At 38.7% G+C, this 22,074-nt stretch overlaps 1 protein-coding gene across 3 annotated transcripts in view; it reads left to right on the top strand.

Moving 5' to 3' along the window:
* The window catches only part of fam184ab (family with sequence similarity 184 member Ab), a 205,756-nt gene that overhangs the window by 106,544 nt on the left and 77,138 nt on the right, over positions 1–22,074 (top strand). For all 3 annotated transcript variants that reach the window (XM_022196845.2, XM_051960777.1, XM_051960776.1), the window contains 3 exons: positions 12,646–12,768; positions 16,156–16,317; positions 18,321–18,442. In XM_022196845.2, coding sequence (XP_022052537.2) covers positions 12,646–12,768; positions 16,156–16,317; positions 18,321–18,442 — 407 coding nt within the window. The remainder of the gene's footprint in view (positions 1–12,645; positions 12,769–16,155; positions 16,318–18,320; positions 18,443–22,074) is intronic.

Here is a 22,074-nt window from a genome sequence, read left to right as displayed (position 1 = left end):
TTGACTGGTGACAGAAGTTCATCTAACTGCAGAAAAATCTGCATTTTGTTTAGGCTATCAATAGACTAAAATACATCAAAAGAGGCTCTAACAATGACTAAGAAGCTGGCAAATTCAAAGGAGGAAACGCAGCCTACTAACGTGGGTGCACATTTATATTTATCACCTATAAATGCCATCTGGGACACCTCTGAGCTCACGTAACCTGAGCCGGTAGAAATGTGAATAACCCGGAGGAGCTTCTGCCATTATGTTACAAAAGAGAAGCAAGAAAGACGAATAAAAATAAATTGTCAATGAAAGCAAAGTTTGGAGACTTAGCAGCTGGTGGGAGCCACATGTGGAGACGCTACGCAGTCTGCTGATGAGTCACTCAGGTGATAAGAGCGTCTTGAACGTCAGGTGCTATTTTAGGGAAACGCTAAAACTGCTGCTCCGTCTGTTCACACACAAGCGCACACAGCTGCTGTAGTGTGGCGGAAACAATGAAAAAGGTAATTAGATTAACACTCTTCCTACACATGCGAGGAGCAGTGAAAATGCACAGTGTAAAGAAGGCATCCATTCTCAGTCCTTGGGCAACATTTTTGCTTCCCATATATTGATATTTTATTTTCTGTTTTCTGATTTATTTATTTTTTTTGGTTAAAAGAGTTAAATCTTTCAAGCAAATCGGAAAATGAAGGTTTGTGGAAAAAGTGAAGGTTTGACATTTAAAAAGAGGCAGAGCTCGTAGATTTAAATTCGCAGTCCTGCTTGGACGCTGATGACATTTACTGCACGTAGAACTGCAAGTGGAGAGTAGAAAGTAAGTAATCAAAATTGGGACAAAATAATTTGATGCTGAAAGAGATGGATGTGAGCGTTGGCTGAGGGATAGGACTGTGTGATGGCAGACAACCAGTGTGTGTGTGTGTAAAACGTCCAGCATGAATATTTTACTGTTACTTACTTAGCACAGAGTGTGGCCCCCCTAACAGGCCTTAAGCTCATACATACAGTGTACACCCACTTCTTAGATGGCGCTTTTACGCTGCTTGTCTGCTGCATATTCTATAGTATATATTTTTACTCCATTACCTTTTTTTTAACTCTTATGAAGAACATGAAAGTTTCTGTTGAGGATCCAGAGTTTCTTCTTTCCTCCTCAGCTGACGAGAGTTCTGCAAAATTGATTTATGAGCAAATGCCATTAACAGAAAATACCTGATTTGTATAATAATAATAATAAGTTGTACAGTCTTGAATATATTAATCTTGTTTTTATTTGCATGAGACAAGGAGGATGCAATGAAATAATTAATGACAAATTCTGGTAATTATGTTTTTCTGTTCGCTTTGATGATATAAAAGTCTAATATAACATCATTCCTAATTATTGACACTCTGTTGAAGAGGTGGTTGGTCATTTTTGAGGTTGTAATTGTATCCGATCACACTGTACGTACTCTTTAAATGTGTAAATGGTGATGGCTATGCTCTGCTACCCAATCCGACAACAACACACAACAGTATTAAAATTTAATATAAAGTTAGGTCAAAACAAAAACAGCTTACATTACAGTTACAATGAACACTAAACATTTTAAATAAAGGATTGTTGTTGTCTTATTGCTTTATATGAAAAGAATTAATCATTAGAGGAGGATTAGTGTGATTTTTTTTTTTTTTTTTATAGGAGCGTGTCTGCATCAAAAGCAAAAGATGCCTAAAAAAATAAATTAATGGGTCATTTTTCTTTTCAAATACACCCAAAGTATTATTTTTCATTTTGAACTGGCTTTGCATTCATCACACAGAGCGTTGTTGTGAGGATTTAAATGGTCAGACTAATTACTACTTGTAGTTGCATTGAAAAGCTATGGAAGGCTGAATGAAGGTTTTTAGTACGTTTTTGTGTTTGTGTTATTATTTGATGCAGTTGTAATTACTAGCGGTATTTCCTCAAGTGTATTTTTTTTTTTTTTAACTAGCCCTGCTTTGTTGTATTAATTGCTAGTTATATTGCTCCAAGCATTTTTGGGTCTATTACCTGGCTCAATCCTGTGGGATATTTTCTGTATTTGTTTTGTAATATTTTTGATTTCTTTTTAATCTTAACATTTCTTTTATTTGAGCTCATCTCTTATAGGCTCTTTTTTGGTGATTTCTTGGCTTGTGCAGTTATAGATCCTCAAGTGTGAGGCTTGCCATCTTCCATTGTACTTTTCTCGTGGCATTGCCTTCTTTTCCATACAACTGATGCTGAATTTCTTTTTGCAACCGACTCTACGTTTTCAGCATTTCTGTCCTTTTCCTCACTCATTTTACTCTGCACACGTGGAGCCTGCATGCCATCGAACTCTGTCTTTTCAATAGAGACTCTTTATATACAAGAATGTGAAAATCTAAGTAACTTACAGACTTCTCTTGTAGATTAGTCTTATAGTTTTCTTTGTACTTGTCAGCATTTTAAAAATGTAGCACATGTTTGAGTTAAACTGTCGTACTTCACCTCAAAGATCCTAAAATGTGAATGTTGTACATGACACGTCACACAGCCTTTATTTATATTTTTGGTCAGTGTACATATGAGAAACTGTCAAAACAGAAACCCAGAAACATTACATAGTACATGTCTAGTAGATGCTCTATGCTAATGTAATGCATCATTATAAATATGGCAGTTAGAAGCCCCATGTGGAGTTTTCATCAAAGTGCATTCCCTCATAAAACATTTGCATTTTCTTCAGGAATGTAACACCTTTATTATTTACATCCAAGTATGCCGGTGGTCCTCTTCTTTACGCCTGTTTTTCTATGCACTGCTGCATTTTTCTGTACATCACAGCATTCCACCGTCGGTAGAACAGCAGGAAAACAAATGTGTAATAAGTTACTGAGATGTCCAGGCCCATGTTGTTTATATATGAGGGAGCACATGCACAAGTTAAAGCTGCAGTAGGAAGAAATTTGGAAATTTGGCTCAAGTCTATGTTCCTCTCAGAACATTTGAATTACAATATGCTGGAAGATAAATAAGGATTTTGTTGCCAAATTAAGCCAAAAAAATACACCAGCTTTAATTTAGTACTGCTAATAATTAAGGGTACCTTTAAAAATACGCTACTGTTCCAAAGTTTGGGGTCACTTAGAAAAGCAGCTTATTTCAGTGAAGATAGTATAACATTAATCAGAAATCCAGTGTAGACATTGTTAATGTGGTAAGTGACTATTCCAGCTGGAAATGGCTGATTTTTAATGGTACGTTGTGTTAGCTAATGGTGCTGAAAGGACAATTGATGATTAGAAAACTCTTGTACAGTTATGTTAGCACATGAATAACAGTGTGAGTTTTCATGGAAAACATGAAATTGTCTGGATGAGCCCAAACTTTTGAACAGTAGTGTCCATTAAATACATAACATAGATTGTACCTCTATAATGTGCCAGTGGTGTCAAACATACGGCCCATGGGACAAAAGCGACCCTCCAGACGGTCTAATCCGGTCCGTGGGACGACTTTGCAAAGTGTAAAAATTGTAGAGAAGACATGAACTACAATTGTACATTTGTAAAGCTGTAAATTTTAAATCATTTCTTGATCTTGTAAAGTCGTTTTGATCATAAAGTAAAATTCTCTGTTGCTAAGTTCCAGATACGTGAGACTAAAGGTTTTGCGCTTTTGTAGATACTCTGATTTGTAAGTTGCAATGCACAAATGATAAACTGAGGTATAATGTTGCTGAAATTGAGCATATTTCTGGAGAAACTTCAGGTTGTTCAAAATGTTTTGTTAAAAGATAGTTCATAAAATGTGAACACTTTCAAAATGTATTTTTTTGCACTAAAACAAAGGGGAAACATTTGGAGATGTGGTTATTTATAGCTTATTATGCTGTGATTTTACTGGTCGCTTGAGATCAAATTGGACCACATGTGGTTCTTGAACTAAAATGAATTTGACACCTCTGGTGTAAACTAAAGCAAAAATATGGGATGTCCTATTATAACAGTTACAAATACAGGATAATGCTGGATTAATATGAGACCGCAGCAGCTGCAACAAAACAACTTGCACAAATATCCCCACACGTAACATCTAGTATCATGACAGCTTTGTATCTGATATGAGTCAGTGAAATGGTCCCCAAGGGTTACAAACTGGGCCTGGGACCTGTTTAATGAGCCTGAGGTTTAGCTGTTCCAAATCACAGCGTACCACTAATTTGACTGCAGCTGAGGCGTACAGTTCCACCAGCCTGAACTAGCCCTGTGATGATGCCTAATCTCCACTGAGGCCTTTATTCCAGTCACACGCAGCCATATGAAAGCAAGTGATCAAGTATTCTCTTGCATCAAAGTTGCATAATGAGGACGTGTTTTAAATGATATTCCACTGTAGACCCTATCACAGCTGAGAGCTACATTAAGAGCAGAGCGCTGTGCGTTTCCATAGTTATTAGCTATGCATTCCATATGAAGATTGCCTCCTTTCCGGCCCGGTTTGAATTTCATGGCCCATATTCCCTCCCACTGTGTTCTGAGCTGCACAATAATTTGCCATTGTTCAGTCGTGTTCATGATTGTGCTGTCAGTGTTGGTGCAGAACTGTCCAGATTGAAAGAGTGACGGGGAGGAGGAGGAGGGTGAAGGCGAATAACAGCGTTTATTCGCTTCTTCCTCATTCTCTGCCGCCTCAGTCGTCTATTTTCTATACTTTCTACAAAATGACAGAGGTAGACGCATGAGGAGAAATACGACTTCATCATCTATTCTTCATCACTTGCTTCTTTTGTCTGATCCAAGTTTCATCACGTCTAGTTCATCATCTTTTTTCCCCATCACCTCTATTCTTTCATCACTTGGAATTATAATGAGTTGTCTGTGAGAAGGCTGCCTTTTGAATTTAAATGAATGGGTCTGTTCTACCTTGGTCTCGCCCTCTAAATCGATCCACAAGCAAGGTACGACGAAAATCCTCTTGTGTCATATTAGGTTTCGCCTCATCTGACTTCTCGTCTGTATCAGCATCAACCAATAGGAGTCATGCTCTTTATACTTTCAGATTGAGTCACTTTATGTTTTTGCAAATCTTGTTTTTCTTGTTCTTAAAAATAACAATAAAATCATTCACTCAACAACAGGGGTGTTTCCACTCCTGTGCAGTATCACTTCAATTTAAGTGATAGAAAATTGTATCATCTGACAGGAGCAGCATTTTTTCTAAGTTGAACAACTGAGTATTTACCCTTATTTGAAGAAAAAATGAACATTTTAGCTGTCCCATATTTTTAAAAAACTTTTTTTCTCAGTACTATATAGTATGGTATGACTGGTATGTCCAGCTTTATTTTTGATGACAGGCCAAATTTATGGAAATATTCTGTCGTTCTTTTCCAGCTGCTCTTTGCTGAAGGGTCTGTGTTGCTCTGCCTTTCTCTTGAATACCCCTGAGGTTTTTTTTTTTGATACATGTGAGATGACATACTTGGACAGGTCATTGTTTCTGCTATTTTTTTTTTCTTCTTCAAAAAGCCATCTGTGATTCTGGCAGTGTGCCTTGATCGTATCATATCATATAGTCCTCCTCTGCCAAGTTTCTGCAAACTCGGAGTCATCTTGTCAGACAGTATTTTGATGTGTCCACAGACATCCATGCTGCATCTGCAAATATCCTCTCTCTGACATATTTTGCTCTCATGCAGCCATATTTCGTCACACTCACACATCTGTGCTTCACTGTCAGGACTGTGCGTTCAATGTAGTAGCCCTGGACACCCCCTGAGATAAAAGTTGACGTTTTGTGCTGAAGAGCGTGCAGAGGTTTTTATTCTCCGATGCCATCCATAGAGGTTGTCATTAGGTAACATCTGCGCTCTCGCAGAAACTCAAAGTTTTACTGATAACCCTGTGCCAAGTCTGAAGCAGCAGCCTGTCTGTTTCTCAGAGCAAGAACTGGGCTAGTAGCATACTATCTGTGGCATCGTTTTATGAGGATGACCAACACGGGTCTGATTAGTGGAGTCATGAGTCATTGTAAAACTGAGTACTGCTGCAGCTGTGTTTGGACTGCTTCACAGTTGGGCAACAATTCTCCTCCAATCTTTTCCAAGTCCCACAATATCAAGAATTGCTTAAATATTTATTTTCGATTGTTCACGTAAGAAAATAGTCCACTGCTCAACTTACAAATAATACAATTATTGAGAACTGATACAATTTAGAAGTTTCAGTGATGTTGCACAGTGGTGTACTCACGTCTATTATATGCTGTATGCTTAACCCTCGTGTTTTTTTAAATGTTTTTATGTTTTATGTTTTTACATGTGATGATCTTTTTATGTGTCTTTTAGGTGTTTCATATGAGCTGCCAGATACAACAATTTCCCTATGGGGATAAATAAAGTGTCCATCTTGTCCTGTGGTTTAAAAATGATCCGTTTTAAAGTCTGAAAATGTGTTAAAAAATTTTTTTTAAAAATAAAAAAAAACACATTTTCACAGTGAAACTTCTGATGTCCACATTTTCAACATTTTTGGGAAAACTTTCAACATTTTTTGATGGATAAAAGAATGGTTAAAAATGTTTCTTTAAGAACATTCACAAAAAAATTCTGAATGTTCTCAAAGAGAATATTAGGAGATTTGCTGACATATGTGTAATCACTTTAGATATTTTTAAGATTTTTTTGGAAGATATTTACTCATTTAAAAAAAAAAAACATTTACAAGAATTTTCTTGCCAAATTTGGGGGATATTTTGAAATAAAATTTTTAAGGGAAACTTTTAAGGAATTATTGGAATTTTCTTCCTGAAGATTTTGCAAATTTTCAGAAATTTGGGGAATTTTTTGCTGAATTGTTGGATTTTTTTCAGACAAGGAAACAATATTTTGTGGTGTGAAGATCACAGGAGGGTTAATTTCATGGTAATGATTTCTGAGCTATATCCACAATGAGCAGTTGTACTAAATTTCAGCTCAGGTGTGGTTTAGTCTGGGTTTTCCAAGTGCCATTTATAGATTAACGGTACAAGAAACAACAGATATAATTTGTTAGATTATTCAATCATTCATTTGCCTCCGCCAACACAAATAGTTCTACAACTGCACTGCGACTGGACTGTTGCCAAGCAACACATGTACATTTTCCTGCTCACTGAATTCTGACTGCTTTGTGAATGTCTACATGTTACTGAAGGTCAGCTGCTTATGTCATGTACATTTATCTGGATGCTTTCATTTATTGTGCAACCAGTGAAGCACAAGTCATCTGCTGGTCTTTGGTGGCCTGATTCCAGTTTGGTCAGACAGCATGTTGCTCCATTGTTGCCTGCTTTCTATGAATAGTACCTTTATAGTGAGTGTTCACCTCTGAAAGAAAGGGAAGTCTTTGCTTCAATCACAATTCACGCAGTAATCCGTGTTTATATAAAGCGTCACACCTTTGCCCCCTCACTGCCATGATCTCTCTCGCCTCGAGTCCCATGTCAGACAGCTTCAGTATGGCAGTGGTTCTCAGGCTGTGGTTGGTGGAAGATGTCCATGCCTCTTTGCACGTCCCTGGTAACATCTGTGACAGCTGGTCTACTCCCAGGGGACCGGCGGTATACCAGAAGCTGTCTGTTGCAGCTGTTACCCTCCTGGGGTGCAGATAGATGGCCTTTACACTACACTGAATCTTTCTCAGGTATTTCTGGAGAGATGCTGCCGGTCAGAAGGGGAGTTCTTCACTCCTCAAATATAGTATCTCTCTCTCTCTCTTGTGGGTCTTTGTAATTTTGTATTTTAGGTCATGGTGATTTATTTTGCTCCATTGTAATCTGAATTTAGGAAGAATGATTTCGATTTGAGATGCAGATTCTCCTTTTTGCCCCCCCGAGTGCAACTGAACGCTGCTCCCGACTGGTAAACCTTTGGGATTGTCTGGACTTCATGTAGGAAAGTACTTTTAGACGGGTTGTCTCCAGCTAATATAGGGAGTGTTGTGTTGTTTTGTCTCTCCCAGCCCTTCTAATCTCTTTATACAACACCGTTCAAAACATTATTAGCTGATATGAATTCTGGGTCCTGTATTAAACTCCATGAACGGCTAACCGGAGGCTCATTGATACGACGTTTGAAATCAGTCCAAAGCCCAACATAGCTGCTGATACTGTCGAGCTCCTCTGTAGATGTCGAGAGGGATCCATAAAAGTGCCTCAAGACTGTATTCAACTTTGTGCGCTTAATGGAATGAAAGTCGATGTTTGTATTTGAGACTTAGCCTGAAAGCAGTTCAGAGCCCATGTTGTTTGCCTTGGCTTCATTTTTACTCCTCTCTAGCTTGTCTAGGTTGACTGATGTCCTGTGAGCGTACCTGGAGGATTGAACTGAAGTTTTCAGGCGTCTTTCCTTCCCTACATCCTCCTCTTGTGACCACTTGTAATTTAACTTGAATATTTGTTGAGGAAGTATTTTCATATTTGCAATGCAAAGTTTGCTTTGATCTAACATAGATAGAATACCAATGAAAATCTAATTATTTGCTCTGAACCAACTGTTGTATGTATCTGTTGTACAATATAGTACGGTGCATGATGATAATATTATATGAACTCCAGTTACAGATTTTATGAAATATCCTCTTGTGATACTACAGTGTCTATTCTCAGTGTGGCTGAAAATCGCCTCAGTGCAACATTCAGATCCAGTGGAATAGTAGAGCTTCAGCTTCTGCTCCCCGTTAATTACAAAAATGCCTAATGCTACAACTTCAACCCTCCTGTTGTCGTCATTTACGGGCACGGAAAAATTTTGTTTCCTTGCCTGAAAAAAATCCAAACATTCTGCAAAAAATCCCCCTTCAGGAAGAAAATTCCAAGTGTTCCTTAAAAGTTTCCCTTAAAAGTTTTGTTTTTAAAAAATAATCCGACAAATTTGGCAAGAAAATTCTTGTAAATGTTTTCAAAAAAAGAGTAAAAATCTTCCAAAAAAATCCTAAAAAACTCTAAAATGATTACATATATATCAGTACAACTTGAAATATTTTCTTTAAGAACATTCACAAAAAAATCTACCAAAATCCAGAAAATTTTGCTGGTTTTTGGTGAATTTTTGGTGAATGTTCTTAAACATTTTTAACATTTTATTTTTTTCCACCAAAAAATGTTCAGAAATTTCCTAAAAATGTTGAAAACGTGGACATCAGAAGTTTCACTGTGAAAATATGTATTTTTTTTTTCCACATTTTCAAATTTTAAAACGGGTCAATTTCACCCCACAGGACAACACGAGGGTGAAGTGTCGTAAGTTACCAGTGATTTGTGACTGCAGGGACTGTACCTGCACAAGACAAACATTAGCACTGGAGGTTAAAAGGTACAGCATTGGATTTCTATGGCACAGACTGTGGAACATGGAGAAAGAGAAGAGCATTTGAAAATGTTCTGCCTCACAGTTTCTACCCAAGACCCATTCCACCATTCATTTTATGAGCCAGCAGTAGTCTGGAGAAAAATCTTTTGCAGGGCCTGTGGGAGAAAAAGGTTGCAGGCAGATAGTGGAAAGATCAATCTGTCTCTTGGGGTTACATTTTGGCAGGTATTAGTCCAGTTTCAGCTTTTTGTAGCACCTTTCAAGGGTGCTTGAACCTGATGCAAGAAACAACAAGGAGCCAGTCTGGAGGCAAAGCAGGAGTGGACTGAAGTGCTGGTGTTGGTTTGCTTTTTAGTGGTCCTCGGTGTAATCTGGTGCACAGGATCACAGAATTTTATGTGGTTGCGCGATGTAAAAGTCATGTTATATGTGTGTCAGTCAGTAGGAGGAAAACAGGCGCCGGTAGAGAAATTTTCCCTCACCTGGAAGTCCTTAAATAACGAGTTTAAATAATATAACGTGTCATGAAGCCCAGCGCAAGAATTATTTTTCATTTTTTTCCTCCATTCATATCAATTTCTGTGGCGTCCCATTTGTGGAACTACATCAAAGTTGTCATTGCACTGAGTGTTTTTATGACGCATAACAAACTCTGTCCTCCTTTATTATAAATAATGGCAGCAAATTTCATTTGACATTACAGCAATTTCCCTCAGCTCTAATTGTCCTTGGAAAGTAGAAATCATTGCACACTGTAACAGAATCTGTTCCCCATTCATCACCAGGCATAATAAGCTTTATTATGGTAACAATGTAGGAGCTCCTTCTCTCCTCTCTGTCAAGGACAAAGGAAGTGTTTGAAGTATTTTTAGAAATTTGTACAGACAAAAGCAGTGGCCGTAATGTCAAAGTTATGGATCTGCACCATGACTGAAGAAATACTGCATGTATATCAAAGATTTGACAAATGTGGCACTATTCTCCAACTTTATGTCCATTTTTAGTCTCTTTTTTTGAATTACAGCTTTTCAGTGGCTCATTTTTTCGGTGCAGAATGAATGGTAGATGTTTATAGATGGAAATGTTCACTGAAATATCTCAGCGACTGGTGCAGGGTTTTCCTGAGGTTTGCAGGAGGTGGGGTGCTGATTAGGGTCCAGTGGTTTGCGGTGGTTGGGCCATTTTCAAATTATTGAAAGAAATTTTTAAGTTAGTAGTTATATTTTGCCCAATGTTTTTTCCACACTATATATGCCCACTAATTCTTATTAAACCTGGCAGAGTTATTACTCTTCCAGCCAAGTTTAATGTTACCAAATGACATTTGCAATATTTTATGAAAATCTACACTACCGTTTAAAAGTTTGGGTTCACTTAGAAACATCCTTATTTTTGAAAGAAAAGCAGTTTTTTTTCAATGAAGATAACATTAAATGAATCAGAAATACAGTCCAGATATTATTAATGTGGTAAATGACTATTCTAGCTGGAAGCAGCTGATTTTTAATGGAATATCTCCATAGGGGTACAGAGGAACATTTCCAGCAACCATCACTCCTGTGTTCTAATGCCTCATTGGGTTAGCTAATGGTGTTGAAAGGCTAATTGATGATTAGAAAACTCTTGTGCAATTATGTTAGCACATGAATGAAAGTGTGAGTTTTCATGGAAAACATGAAATTGTCTGGGTGATCCCAAACTTTTGAACGCTAGTGTGTATGGATTGCCTTCACTGTACACACAGGAAGGATAAATGTGTTAAAATGTATATTGTTTGTTCTGAAAATGCATCTAAGGTCATAATGGAGATTTACTAATTTGTTTCACTTAATTTCCCCAACTTCTTCACCTTGTAAAATCTTCAGTTAAAGTATCACCTGTAATCATTTGCACAGTGAAGCTAGATGAGTCTTAAGAGTTTCTGGGCGGCTTTATCCAACCTTGACGCTGAAATAATTTTTTTGCTAACTTTTGCTAATTTTTTGCTTATTTCCTTTGTTTTGAGCCTCATGTTACCGATGCAGCTTGCTAATCTAAGACTGCTTACGACTGTCCAAACACTGATTGTTTGACATCTTCCTGTCATGTGAAATGCCTCTCAGGTGTTTCAATTGTTTATTCTGTCAGTGCATAGAACTCATCACTCTTCAAACTGCTTCAAAGCCGTTTTACATTCAGCTTAAAGGCATTATGGAGGATGTTTTTTTGTTTAATTTGTCTGATTCACATAAAATGAATATACTGCCCTTTAGTGGACTTGTATGTATGGTCTCTAAAAGAATAAAAAATAAAAAAAAATAACTGTGGACATGGCAGGACCTGAAAAACATCAGCCAATCAACGCGCTCGGACCGAGGCGTTTGGTTTGCTCCCTTTCCTGTCAATCAAAAATCTTCCAGCTCAGGCCTAGTTACGTAGATTACGTACGCCTTGGACTTACGTGTTTTCTGTATGTGTTACTTTGGTATAGCTTCGTAGTTAGCTGGCGACTTGTTTTGCTCATCTTTATTTGCATAATGGCAGATAAAGATCCAGGGGGACCCAGCCGTAAAAGACAACTTCACGAGTGCTACGCAAGTTTCTGGAGGAGGGCGTTTCTTCGTAAACGTTAAGAGGGGGGAGGTTAGAGGGGGGTGAGGGAGAGGTTGTATGTGCGCATGCGCATGCTACGTTCAGAGTCGTAGGAAATTAAATCTCCTGTAATGCCTTTAAGGAGCTCCACAAAAACACTCAGGCGCTGCACCTGGGTGATGATCCCTTCACTTTTCACTCAGCACCATCAGGAAGTCAACATTTAATTTGTCCAATATTTTAGTTCATGAACAAATACCTTTGAAAACAAATATCCCCATTAGCCTCAGCTGTAACTTGTTTTCAGTGTTGATCAGTAAATACCACTGCTAAACATCAGCATGTCTTCAGTGTTATTCTCAACACGTCAGCTTTACCTTGCGAGACTTTTTGCTGACTTTTGGTTTCAAATGTGTTTAAAAAGTGAAACCAATTGCCACCATGTAGTAGTTGAATGGAAGGGAGAATTGCTGTTTGGCCTTAGATTTTGTCAGCTTTGTGTCTAATTTCAGCTTTGACTTGTCTCTTTTGGATCCTCTTTAACCTGGATGACTCAGAGTCTTTGCAGATGTAAAGCACAATGAATGCCAATGAAACGTTACTTGGCCTCCAATACAACATGCACAACTTGGAGCCATTAGCTGTTTCACCTTGTGTGAAATACTGATCTCCACACAGAGAACCTTTCATGGCCGCGTTCTTCTGACAGATGTGTGTTTCTGATTGGTTTCCTCAGGAGCTGGAGCAGCAGTTTGAGAGGGAGCGCCTCTCCCTGGAGGAGCAGAAGACGCTGCTCAGACAGCAGCTGGATGAGCTGAGGGACGAGCTGACGTCCAAACTCAACGCAGCCAATGAGGAGGTAGGCTGTTCAAACAACTACCTAATGTGACTCGCCAGATGTAGACTTTGGGGAGAAGCCTGTCATTTCTTCTGTGTGTTTCACATGACATTCTCCTCTCCCTCTGCTACCCGTGTGTTAATGTTCGAACTGAGGCATCATCGTGGGCATGGCATCGTCAGTGAATGGTTTAAAGAATTACAAACAAGCCAGAGCCTGTTTTTTCCCCTACAGCAGAATGACAATGGGTGCACATGATTCTCCCATTTATTCTGTGTGCTGTGGAGGTCTGGCTACACGCATGCTTAATCAGTAAAAGCTTTGAAAATGGTTAAGCTTCAAAAAAAAATCCATCTTATGTTTTTTGTGGATAAAACATACACTCAAAAATCTAGCAAATTTTGAGGTCCAGGAATAGTTCTTGATATTGGGATTAGCAGTTGACAAGATCAGTTTAGTAGCTGTTCTAGAGCTAAAAGTCAAATCCAGTGATCTTCTTCAGCAAATGAAGTTTCCATCTTTCTTGGTAATTACTTCTAGAACTACCAGGGGTTTAATTTTACCTCCTTGCTGTTTTCAAAACCATGTACACTACTGTTCAAAAGTCTAGGGTCAAGTAGAAATGTCCTTACTTTTGAAAGAAAATAATTTTTTTCTCAATTAAGATAAATAACATTAAATGAATCAGAAATGCAGTCTAGACGTTGTTAATGTGGTAAATGACTGTTCTAGCTGGAAACAGCTGATTTTTTAATGGAATATCTCCATAGGAGTACAGAGGAACATTTCCAGCAACCATCACTCCTGTGTTCTAATGCTACATTGTGTTAGCTAATGGTGTTGAAAGGTTGATAGATGATCAGAAAACCCTTGTGCTTTTCTGATAGAAGATGAATGAAAGTGTGAGTTTTCATGGAAAACATGACATTACCTGGATGACGCCAAGCTTTTGAACGGTAGTATAACTCTGTCATTCCTAAAATCTTACATATTATCAATTAAATAGTTAATCACTGAGTGAATTTTGAGGAATTTGTGATAAAAAGAATAAAAAACATCGTTTATACCTTGAACCACAGAGAAGTCATTATTACCACTCAAAAAAACCCAAAAAAACACTGATGCTGCCTTAAACACTTCGGCCACGTCCAGTTGCCTAGCAAAGCGTATTGTTTAGACGAGGACGTTGTAGTGAGATGGAAAATAAATATTTATTGCATGCTTGATGGGACCTACATTGAAGGAGATATCTGAGCAGAACAGAGTGGATGGGTGACTGCTGAAGAACCAGGCAGGAAGTCCAGAGTGTGGGAACCTAAACCAGGCAGGTCCAGTGTGGTAGAGGAGACATGATGAGCTGCAACAGCCATCTGGCAAAGTAGATGCGGCAGAACTTTGATACAGGCAGCGTTTAGGAGACTTGATTATAAGACGTGATGTAGGTGGATGTGACCCTGACACACGGGTCTCTGAGGATATTTGATCTATTCCATCAGTAAGCTGATGAAACAACCTAAAACAAATGGAATATTTATGATGAGCGCTCTGTTTCTGCATTCCCCCACAGCATTACTAAAACAGAGAATCCAGAATGTGTATTGAACTTTTACTTGAGGTTCGTGTTTGACATTTATTAAAATGTTCAATTACTTTTAGGTTATTTATGAGTTTAAAAATATATCTTCTGATTTATAACGAGATATCCTAAAGCAACTGTACATTTATTAAACCCCACAAATCAAATTTTCAATTGCTATTTTGTCATATGCCGGTCATTATTTAAAAAAAAAGACGCAAATAAACAACCTAACTGCTTTGTGTAATGACATAATTGCTGACGCTGTCGCAGCAGGAGGTAAAAATGACCCCCATGGGGACTTTTAGAGTTAAAGAACCTCTCCTCTATGTTGGCTGAACAGCGCATTTCAGAGTTTATCTTTGACCTTTGACTGTCTGCTGATGGAAGCAGTCAGTTGTATCTAAGCTGATGAAAAGTGAACTGAAAATGAAGTGTCCAAGCTACAGTTCCTCCAATGGCTACTTGAGGCTGGCTCATGTATTCTCATCCTGTACATAAACAAGTATTAAGGCTTAAAGTAATGCTTTCAGAAGGGCGTGGCTGTTTTGAGTGCCTAGTGGGTGCTGTCACTGGTCAGTCCGTGGCCTTTCTCAGCTCCACTCCTGCTCTACCCCTCGCTTATTTTTGGATTTAGCTGGGAGTTAGCCAGAGCCTGGCACTGCCAAGATGGTGACAGCCGGAGCTTTAAAACAGCTCTTCAGGAAACCTGTGGGCCACAGCATGGACGCTTCATCCATCTTTAATTACAGTCTTATCTTGTGATATGGTTGAATGCTCCAAAACAGCTATTGAATGCTGCATTGTTTGATTCAAAGTGTCTGCTCATGTTGTTTTTAAGGAATTTAGAACGGGCTTTTCCGTGTATTTCCTGTTGGTAATTTCACCTCCAAGTTAGAGAAACTGCTCTTTGAATCCTGGACTCCTTAATAATATTTGTGATCTGAATGTTAAATAGTATTTACCATTTTTTAAGCTGAATTAAACATATCCCAGTCACAGGAGCACTTTCGAAATGAGGGGAGGCTGACTTGCAAGTAGATTCCATCTCTCTTAAAGGACACACTAAAATATACAAAGTGACTTGCGAAAAATTGACTCTATATAACCCAAATTGAGCTGAAGAGTTGCAGCTAATAAACAGTTACAATGTGACAGCAGATATTATTGGGTTAGAGGTTTTTTTAGCTTTAAAAAAAATCAGTGACACTGTATGAGAGTTTTTGGATCTGTAGACTGCACTGAGAAGGAATGAAGCTGTTAGTTTGCATGTTAAAATACTAGATCTGAGTGGCTGGAAAAACAAAAAAGAAAGAAAAAAAAAATGTTTTTTTTCAAATAAAAGATTTTTTAAATCCAGTCCTTGGTTCAGTCAGGCACCACCGGTCTTGGCAATAAATGCTGAATTTCATTCCACTGAAAACAGTGGTTTTCTGTGTATGCATCTGCCATCACACTGGGTTTGTTGTTGTTGTTGTTGCCGTCTTGGGGCTCTTCATGCTCGCATTTTCCATCGACCTGTACTTCTCACATCGAAGGAAATTAATATCCGATGCATTGCAAAACTTATGTTGCCACGCTGGCAAAAAAGTAGATGGGCTTGACTCATTTAAAAATCAGAAATAGAAACATTTATTGAATGCATTTTTGATGGAAATTCCACCTCACTGAGCATAAAATGCTGATGTAGTTTCAAGGTTGCTGCCACACTGAGATACACCCTGAGGTGCAACTGAGGAGAGGATGTGGATGCAGTTCATTCCCTCTGTCTGTCTGACTCTCTCTCTCTCTCTCTCTCTCTCTCTGTCTCTGTCTGTCTGTCCTCCCTGCAGGTGTCTCGGCTGCAGGGGGAGGTGCAGCAGGGGGAGCAGGACATTGGATCAGCTGAGGGGCAGATCTCCACCCTGAAGGAGGCACAGGACAAACTGCTGGAGGAGCTGGATGCTACCAGGGCCAGGCTGAGGGAGACCAGCAACCTACTGACTGCGCTGCAGGTCAGACAAGCAACACATGTGATGCCGTGCATTCTTTAACCAAGACCTTAAACATCACAACAACACACCCAACCCTGAAACCTTAAATTATCCGTAATCTAAAGAGATTTCTAACTGAATACCCTAAAATGTGGTTGTAACACTCAAACAGCCCTTTGGACAAATTTAGGATCTCACATTTTAAAGGTGTGAAACTCTAATTAGTCTAAAGATAGAAGCAGCACATGTGCACAGCATTCAGAAAATACCCAGCTCAGTGAAATCATGCTGCAGCTCGCATCAGTGGGAAAATATTGATGATTGTCATTGCGTAACCATTAGAACCCCAAGCAGTTTCTGAATGTTTTGTGCACCTTTCATATTTTTCCTCACTGGAAACAGCACAACCGTGACTAGAAGCAGACAGAACTAAAAATGTATTTTGTGCAGTTTAAGGTATATATCATTTTTAAAAGGTTTAATCTCTTTGTTTGCTTTACACAAATACAAAAATAATCAAATCAGTATGTACAACATTTTTCCAAGTGCTTACAGTTATTTCCAGTTTTGAACAAAAGGTGGCTCTACATACTAAAGATGATTTACTATCATCATTTTGCAACCTCTACAAACTAGGTGTTTCCCACAAGACTCAACCCTACAAAGATGTTTCACCATGCTGAAAGTATCTTCCATCAACTTGCTCCTCTTTTGAACCGTGCTGCATTTATTTTATTTATCAGCTGTTTGGCTTTCCTCTCAGTCTGTCCTGTCATCTCGTCTCTGCTTTGTGTACTAACAGTCTTTAGTTCACCTGAAAAGTCTCTGAGTTTTTGTCACACCTCTGTTTGTCACAGCTGAGTCATGACCTCCGATACACTGAGGAGCACAGAATTTGTTTTTAACTTTTTACAGCATCTGGTTCAAAGTGTTCATTTTTGGCAAACACAACATATATTTCAAATCCACTAGCGGGTTTAGAGGTTCCCAGGGTTTATTAATATCAAAAAGTAATTACTCTCTTTGTATATTACTTCGCCAAGGAAAGCAGCTGAGTTATTTGACGATTGGCGTACATTTGTCCGTCTGTCTGTCTGTCTGTTGGCAGCATTACTCAGAAATGGACTAACAGATTTGGATGAAATTTTCAGGGAAGGTCAGAAATGACAGAAGGACCAAGTGATTAGATTTTGGCAGTGATATGGCTTATAGTCTGGATCAATGGATTTGTTAAAGATTTCTGTATCATTGTGAGATGGCATCACTGTAACTATGTGAACTAAATGAACGCTCCGTCAGCTGGCTGCTGACGATCAAATGACTGCAATCCTACTACAAATCAAACATTGCGGACTTATCGGGACTTATCCGTCGGAAATGATACAAGGAACAATTGATTCAATTGTTGGGGTGTTTCTGAGTCTCATCAATTCCTGCATCTCGCTACATATTTGCTTCATGTGATTTGGTATCCGTAGATAACGTACCACATGCATAACACACGCCTGTATTCAGCAAAAGGTCATTTTGTTTATGGGTTACATGGGTTAAATGGCTACATTCTATGGTGCCATGATTTCTACCACAAATCTGGAAGAAAATGGTGAAAAATGCTCAAGATTATATGTGTCTATTGCTTATTTAGTTTGACCAAGAATCATAATCAAGAATATTAGACAATTAGTCAGTTATTACATTGAAATAATTTGTTTCTGTTTGTTTAGTACACCTGCTACCATCTTCCGTTAACCTTCAGTTGATCCACAGTGTAGACCAGAATGTTTTTGCAGAGCTTCCGCCTCCATTGTTTCTGGATCGACACTGCCAATAGCCAGCATGTTGTTTTGGCCAATGGCAGTGTCACTCAAAAAGACTTTATTGTTTTTTTTTTTTTACGCTGCAAAAAATCCCAAAAGTTTTCAGTGCTGCCTCCATAACTCGATTCCTGCCCTAAAAGAAAAGCCTCATGAGGCGGCATTTAGACGGCACTGACTCACTAAAAGCTCTGTCTGTCTGTTTCTCAGGGAGAGTTGGAGACCCAAAAGCGTCAGCATGAAGCCAAACTCATCACCACCAAAGAAGAAGAAAAACACAAGATGGACAAGATGGCTCTGGAGCTGGAGCTGAAATGGACAGAAACACTCAGGTAGATGTGTGTCTGTGTGCATTAGTGTGTCTGAAATAGGAGGAGAGAGAACCACCCGCTGTCTTTGTCTTTCCTTTTAGCTAAGACAGAGCATGAAATGAGGAATGGATGGGAAATTGAAGCCTTTCTGTTTCCCTATTTTCATTTCCCATAGTTAATGGAGTACACACACACACACACACACACACACACACACACACACACACACACACACACACACACACACACACACACACACACACACACACACACACACACACAGGTCATCCGGCTGCCAGTATTGACCGTGACAGAGCATTAGCCTTGGTGGGCTCTGCAACTTCTCAGCTCAATCCAGTGTTAAAGCCCCCAGCTCAAAGTCTCTGTTAACGTCCATAGACCTTTGAAGTGTGTTATTCAAAAGCCTCAAAGAATAAAATTGACTGTTTTGAGGTGTGAACTGTTGTACTTTTCACACAGAAAAGTTGGTAGCCGCTAAACGACTGTTAGAGGGTTTTTTTCAGCATTAAACAGCATCTAAATGGTCCGAACTGCAGAAAGGTTTTCCGCTTGAAGAAGAGTTTGTCCTTTCGATGCTGAAGTGACTCTAGACGATGATGAATGGCAGGGAGAATTAATCATCACATGTTTGGTCTTCTGCTTTTCTAGTGTATGATGAACCGTAGGCAGTGAATAATTACATTTACTTTTATGAACCCCCAGAAAGGGATCAGAAAGTGTTGCTTCAATCACAGGTGAACAGGTGAGAGTAATATTATTTTAAGTATTTCAGTCATTGTTTCAGGTATTTTGGATCTTATTCAGTGACATTTGCAGGGTAAGCATAGCTGTACTACTAAAAATCTCACCTAAATATCAGCATTTTGGTCACACTGGACATTACTAGATGCTGTCTTCATACATGTATTATACTTGTATTTTGTCTTTTTTTAATTGTTTGATTATAAAGCAAAATGCTGTATCATTCAGTTCCAGATATCTTTCACTAAATGTTTACGTCTTTCTAGATGAATTGTGATCTGTAGGTTGTAATGTGTAAATGATAAACTGAGGCATAATGTTTTGAAATGTAACTTATTTTTCTTATTTTAATTCCTTAAATGTGAACGTTTTCAGAATGTGCTTTTTTGCACGAAAACAAAGATGAATATTTGGAGTTGTGGCTATTTCTAGGTTATTATACAGTGATTTTACTGGTCTGACCCACTTCAGATCAAATTGAATATGGCCCCTGAACTAAGATGAGTTTGACACCCCTGATCAAGAATATTCTGAAGAATCGGCACTTTGCTGTCAAACATGCAGAACTTTTATTGATTGACTTCTTTTGATACACTTGTCAGTAATGACTGACTGTAGCCTAACTATGCAGTGTGCAGCTGTAATATTCAGGTAAAATTAAACTGTGTTTTTATTAACAGTGTTTCACCTCAGAACCACTGTTCACCCGTTCAGTCATTATATCCATTCAAGCGAAGGATATTTCTGACTGATTCTTGATATTCAGAACGCTACTAACCCTCCTCCAGGATGTGATCTTTCTTTCAACTACTGTTTAAACAGTGGTTTATATATATTTTTTTTCTTATTTCTGGACGGTGCATTTCCTTTGTCTCCTTCCTATTCCTGTTGTAGTTTCATCTCAGGTACTTGCTCATTCCCTCAGCCTACAAGTTTGTTTAATCAGTTAATACCTCAGCTCTTTGTAAAGGTCACACTTGATATTAAGTAATATTTCCAGCCTTACCTCACTTCTTGAAGCCTCAGATATAGCCAAGCCTGACTGCAGTATGTGTTGTACTTCTCCACTTATTTTTCCTCTATTTCTCCACTACAATTCTTTGGTCTCCTTTGCAGTCTTGTATTTTTAAAGGAACAGATTCTGGATACTTAAAGGCTTTCATATTACTGAAATCACTGCGTACACTACCGTTAACAAGTTTGGGGTCACCCAGACAATTTCATGTTTTCCATGAAAACACACACTTTTATTCATGTGCGAACATAATTGCGACAAGGGTTTTCTAATCATCAGTTAGCCTTTCAGCACCATTAGCTAACACAATGTAGCATTAGAACACAGGAGTGATGGTTGCTGGAAATGTTCCTCTGCACCCCTATGGAGATATTCCATTAAATAGTAGAATAGTCATTTACCACATTGACAATGTCTAGATCGTATTTCTGATAAAATTAATGTTATCTTTATTGAAAATAAACTGCTTTTCTTTCAAAAAGTAGGACATTTCTAAGTGACCTCAAACGTGTAAAATGGTAGTGTATACTGTCAGTCTGTAATTAACTTATTTACATTTTCAGTTAACAGAAAGCATAAATATAATTTGGTTTAAGCTTTATTTTAAGAGGTCAGGTACCAGATCATGTGTTTCATGTAATGACAACACCCCAGACTAGTCTTTCAGTACAACCAGTGTACAAAAACATTTTTTCGTAGTGTTGATAGTGGCCTGACGTTCCCCTCCAAGACTAAGACAGGACTTGAGAAAAGCACAAAAATAGAAGGCCAATAAGTGTCAAGTCTTACATCAAATTGAAGAGAATTGATGTTAAAATACCAGCAAGCTGTTTAGGAACCTTAAGCATCCCTCGTGTCTTATCTTGAGAGTCATCACAACCTAAATCTGTCAGCAGCTTCTCTCCAGGCCGTTTTTTTTCCCTCTTTATTCCCCAGAACTTATGTTTCCAAAGTGTTTCCAAACGAATGCTCTCTTCTCACAGGGACCTGCCTCACAGAACATGTTCTAATTTCACTTCATGTTTGTGCAGTTTCAAGGGCTTCTACTGTGGAGGGATCTTAAATATCAGTGTCACAAAAGGAAGCTGTATTACATCTACTAATAGCAGCTCTGGCGTGATATTAACGACGAAAAATTGCTCCGTCACAGACAGATTAGAGGATGTGTCTTGTAATTTTCTGTCTGCTGTGCTGACAAACTAGCTGTGGCTAATTCAGCGAAATACCAATTAAATCTCAGAATCACTGGCGGTTGATCTTCAAAGCAGCGGTCAACTCGCTGTAGAAGTAACACGAAATAAAATATAAGCAGCATATTCCCACAGAGCTATTGTCTGTGTGTCACACTCCCCCTCCTCGCGGCCTCTGCTTTGTTAGCTTTCATTCACCTTCCTTTGTCTTTCTGCGCAGAGCTCTTTATTCTCCAGAGAACATCTATTCATTTGGTGGTCGGGGTGAGTACACTGTGGTTAGTGAGCCGTCTGAATTAAGGAGGCTGGCTTTAATCCCCGTTTCACAGTGGAAGCAGACGGTTTGTCTGTGATAGTGTAATCATGGAAAGAGCTCTCAGGATTACCAAATGAACAGAGGAGGTTCAGCGGATCAGCAGAATAAAGTGCAGACGGGACCGTGCTAGTTTGTCCCGGTCGTACACTAGATCTCATTGGCTCTCAAATCTTTATACCGACTTCCCTCGGTTGCTGTGTCCTGATAGATGTGTGTGATTATTTTTAGTCAGGATAATGGCGCAGGCTTAGGGAGGACAATAATGGTTAGTCCATGGGTTCACCTCTTTGAATCACCCTGAAATATGAACTATTAGATGGATATTTCTTTGTACAGATGTTCATTGTGATAAGTCCCACTGACTTTGGTG

Source organism: Acanthochromis polyacanthus, chromosome 16, assembly GCF_021347895.1.
Source record: "Acanthochromis polyacanthus isolate Apoly-LR-REF ecotype Palm Island chromosome 16, KAUST_Apoly_ChrSc, whole genome shotgun sequence".
In the NCBI taxonomy this organism is placed as follows: Eukaryota; Metazoa; Chordata; class Actinopteri; family Pomacentridae; genus Acanthochromis; species Acanthochromis polyacanthus.
This window is presented reverse-complemented; position numbering and strand designations above follow the sequence as displayed.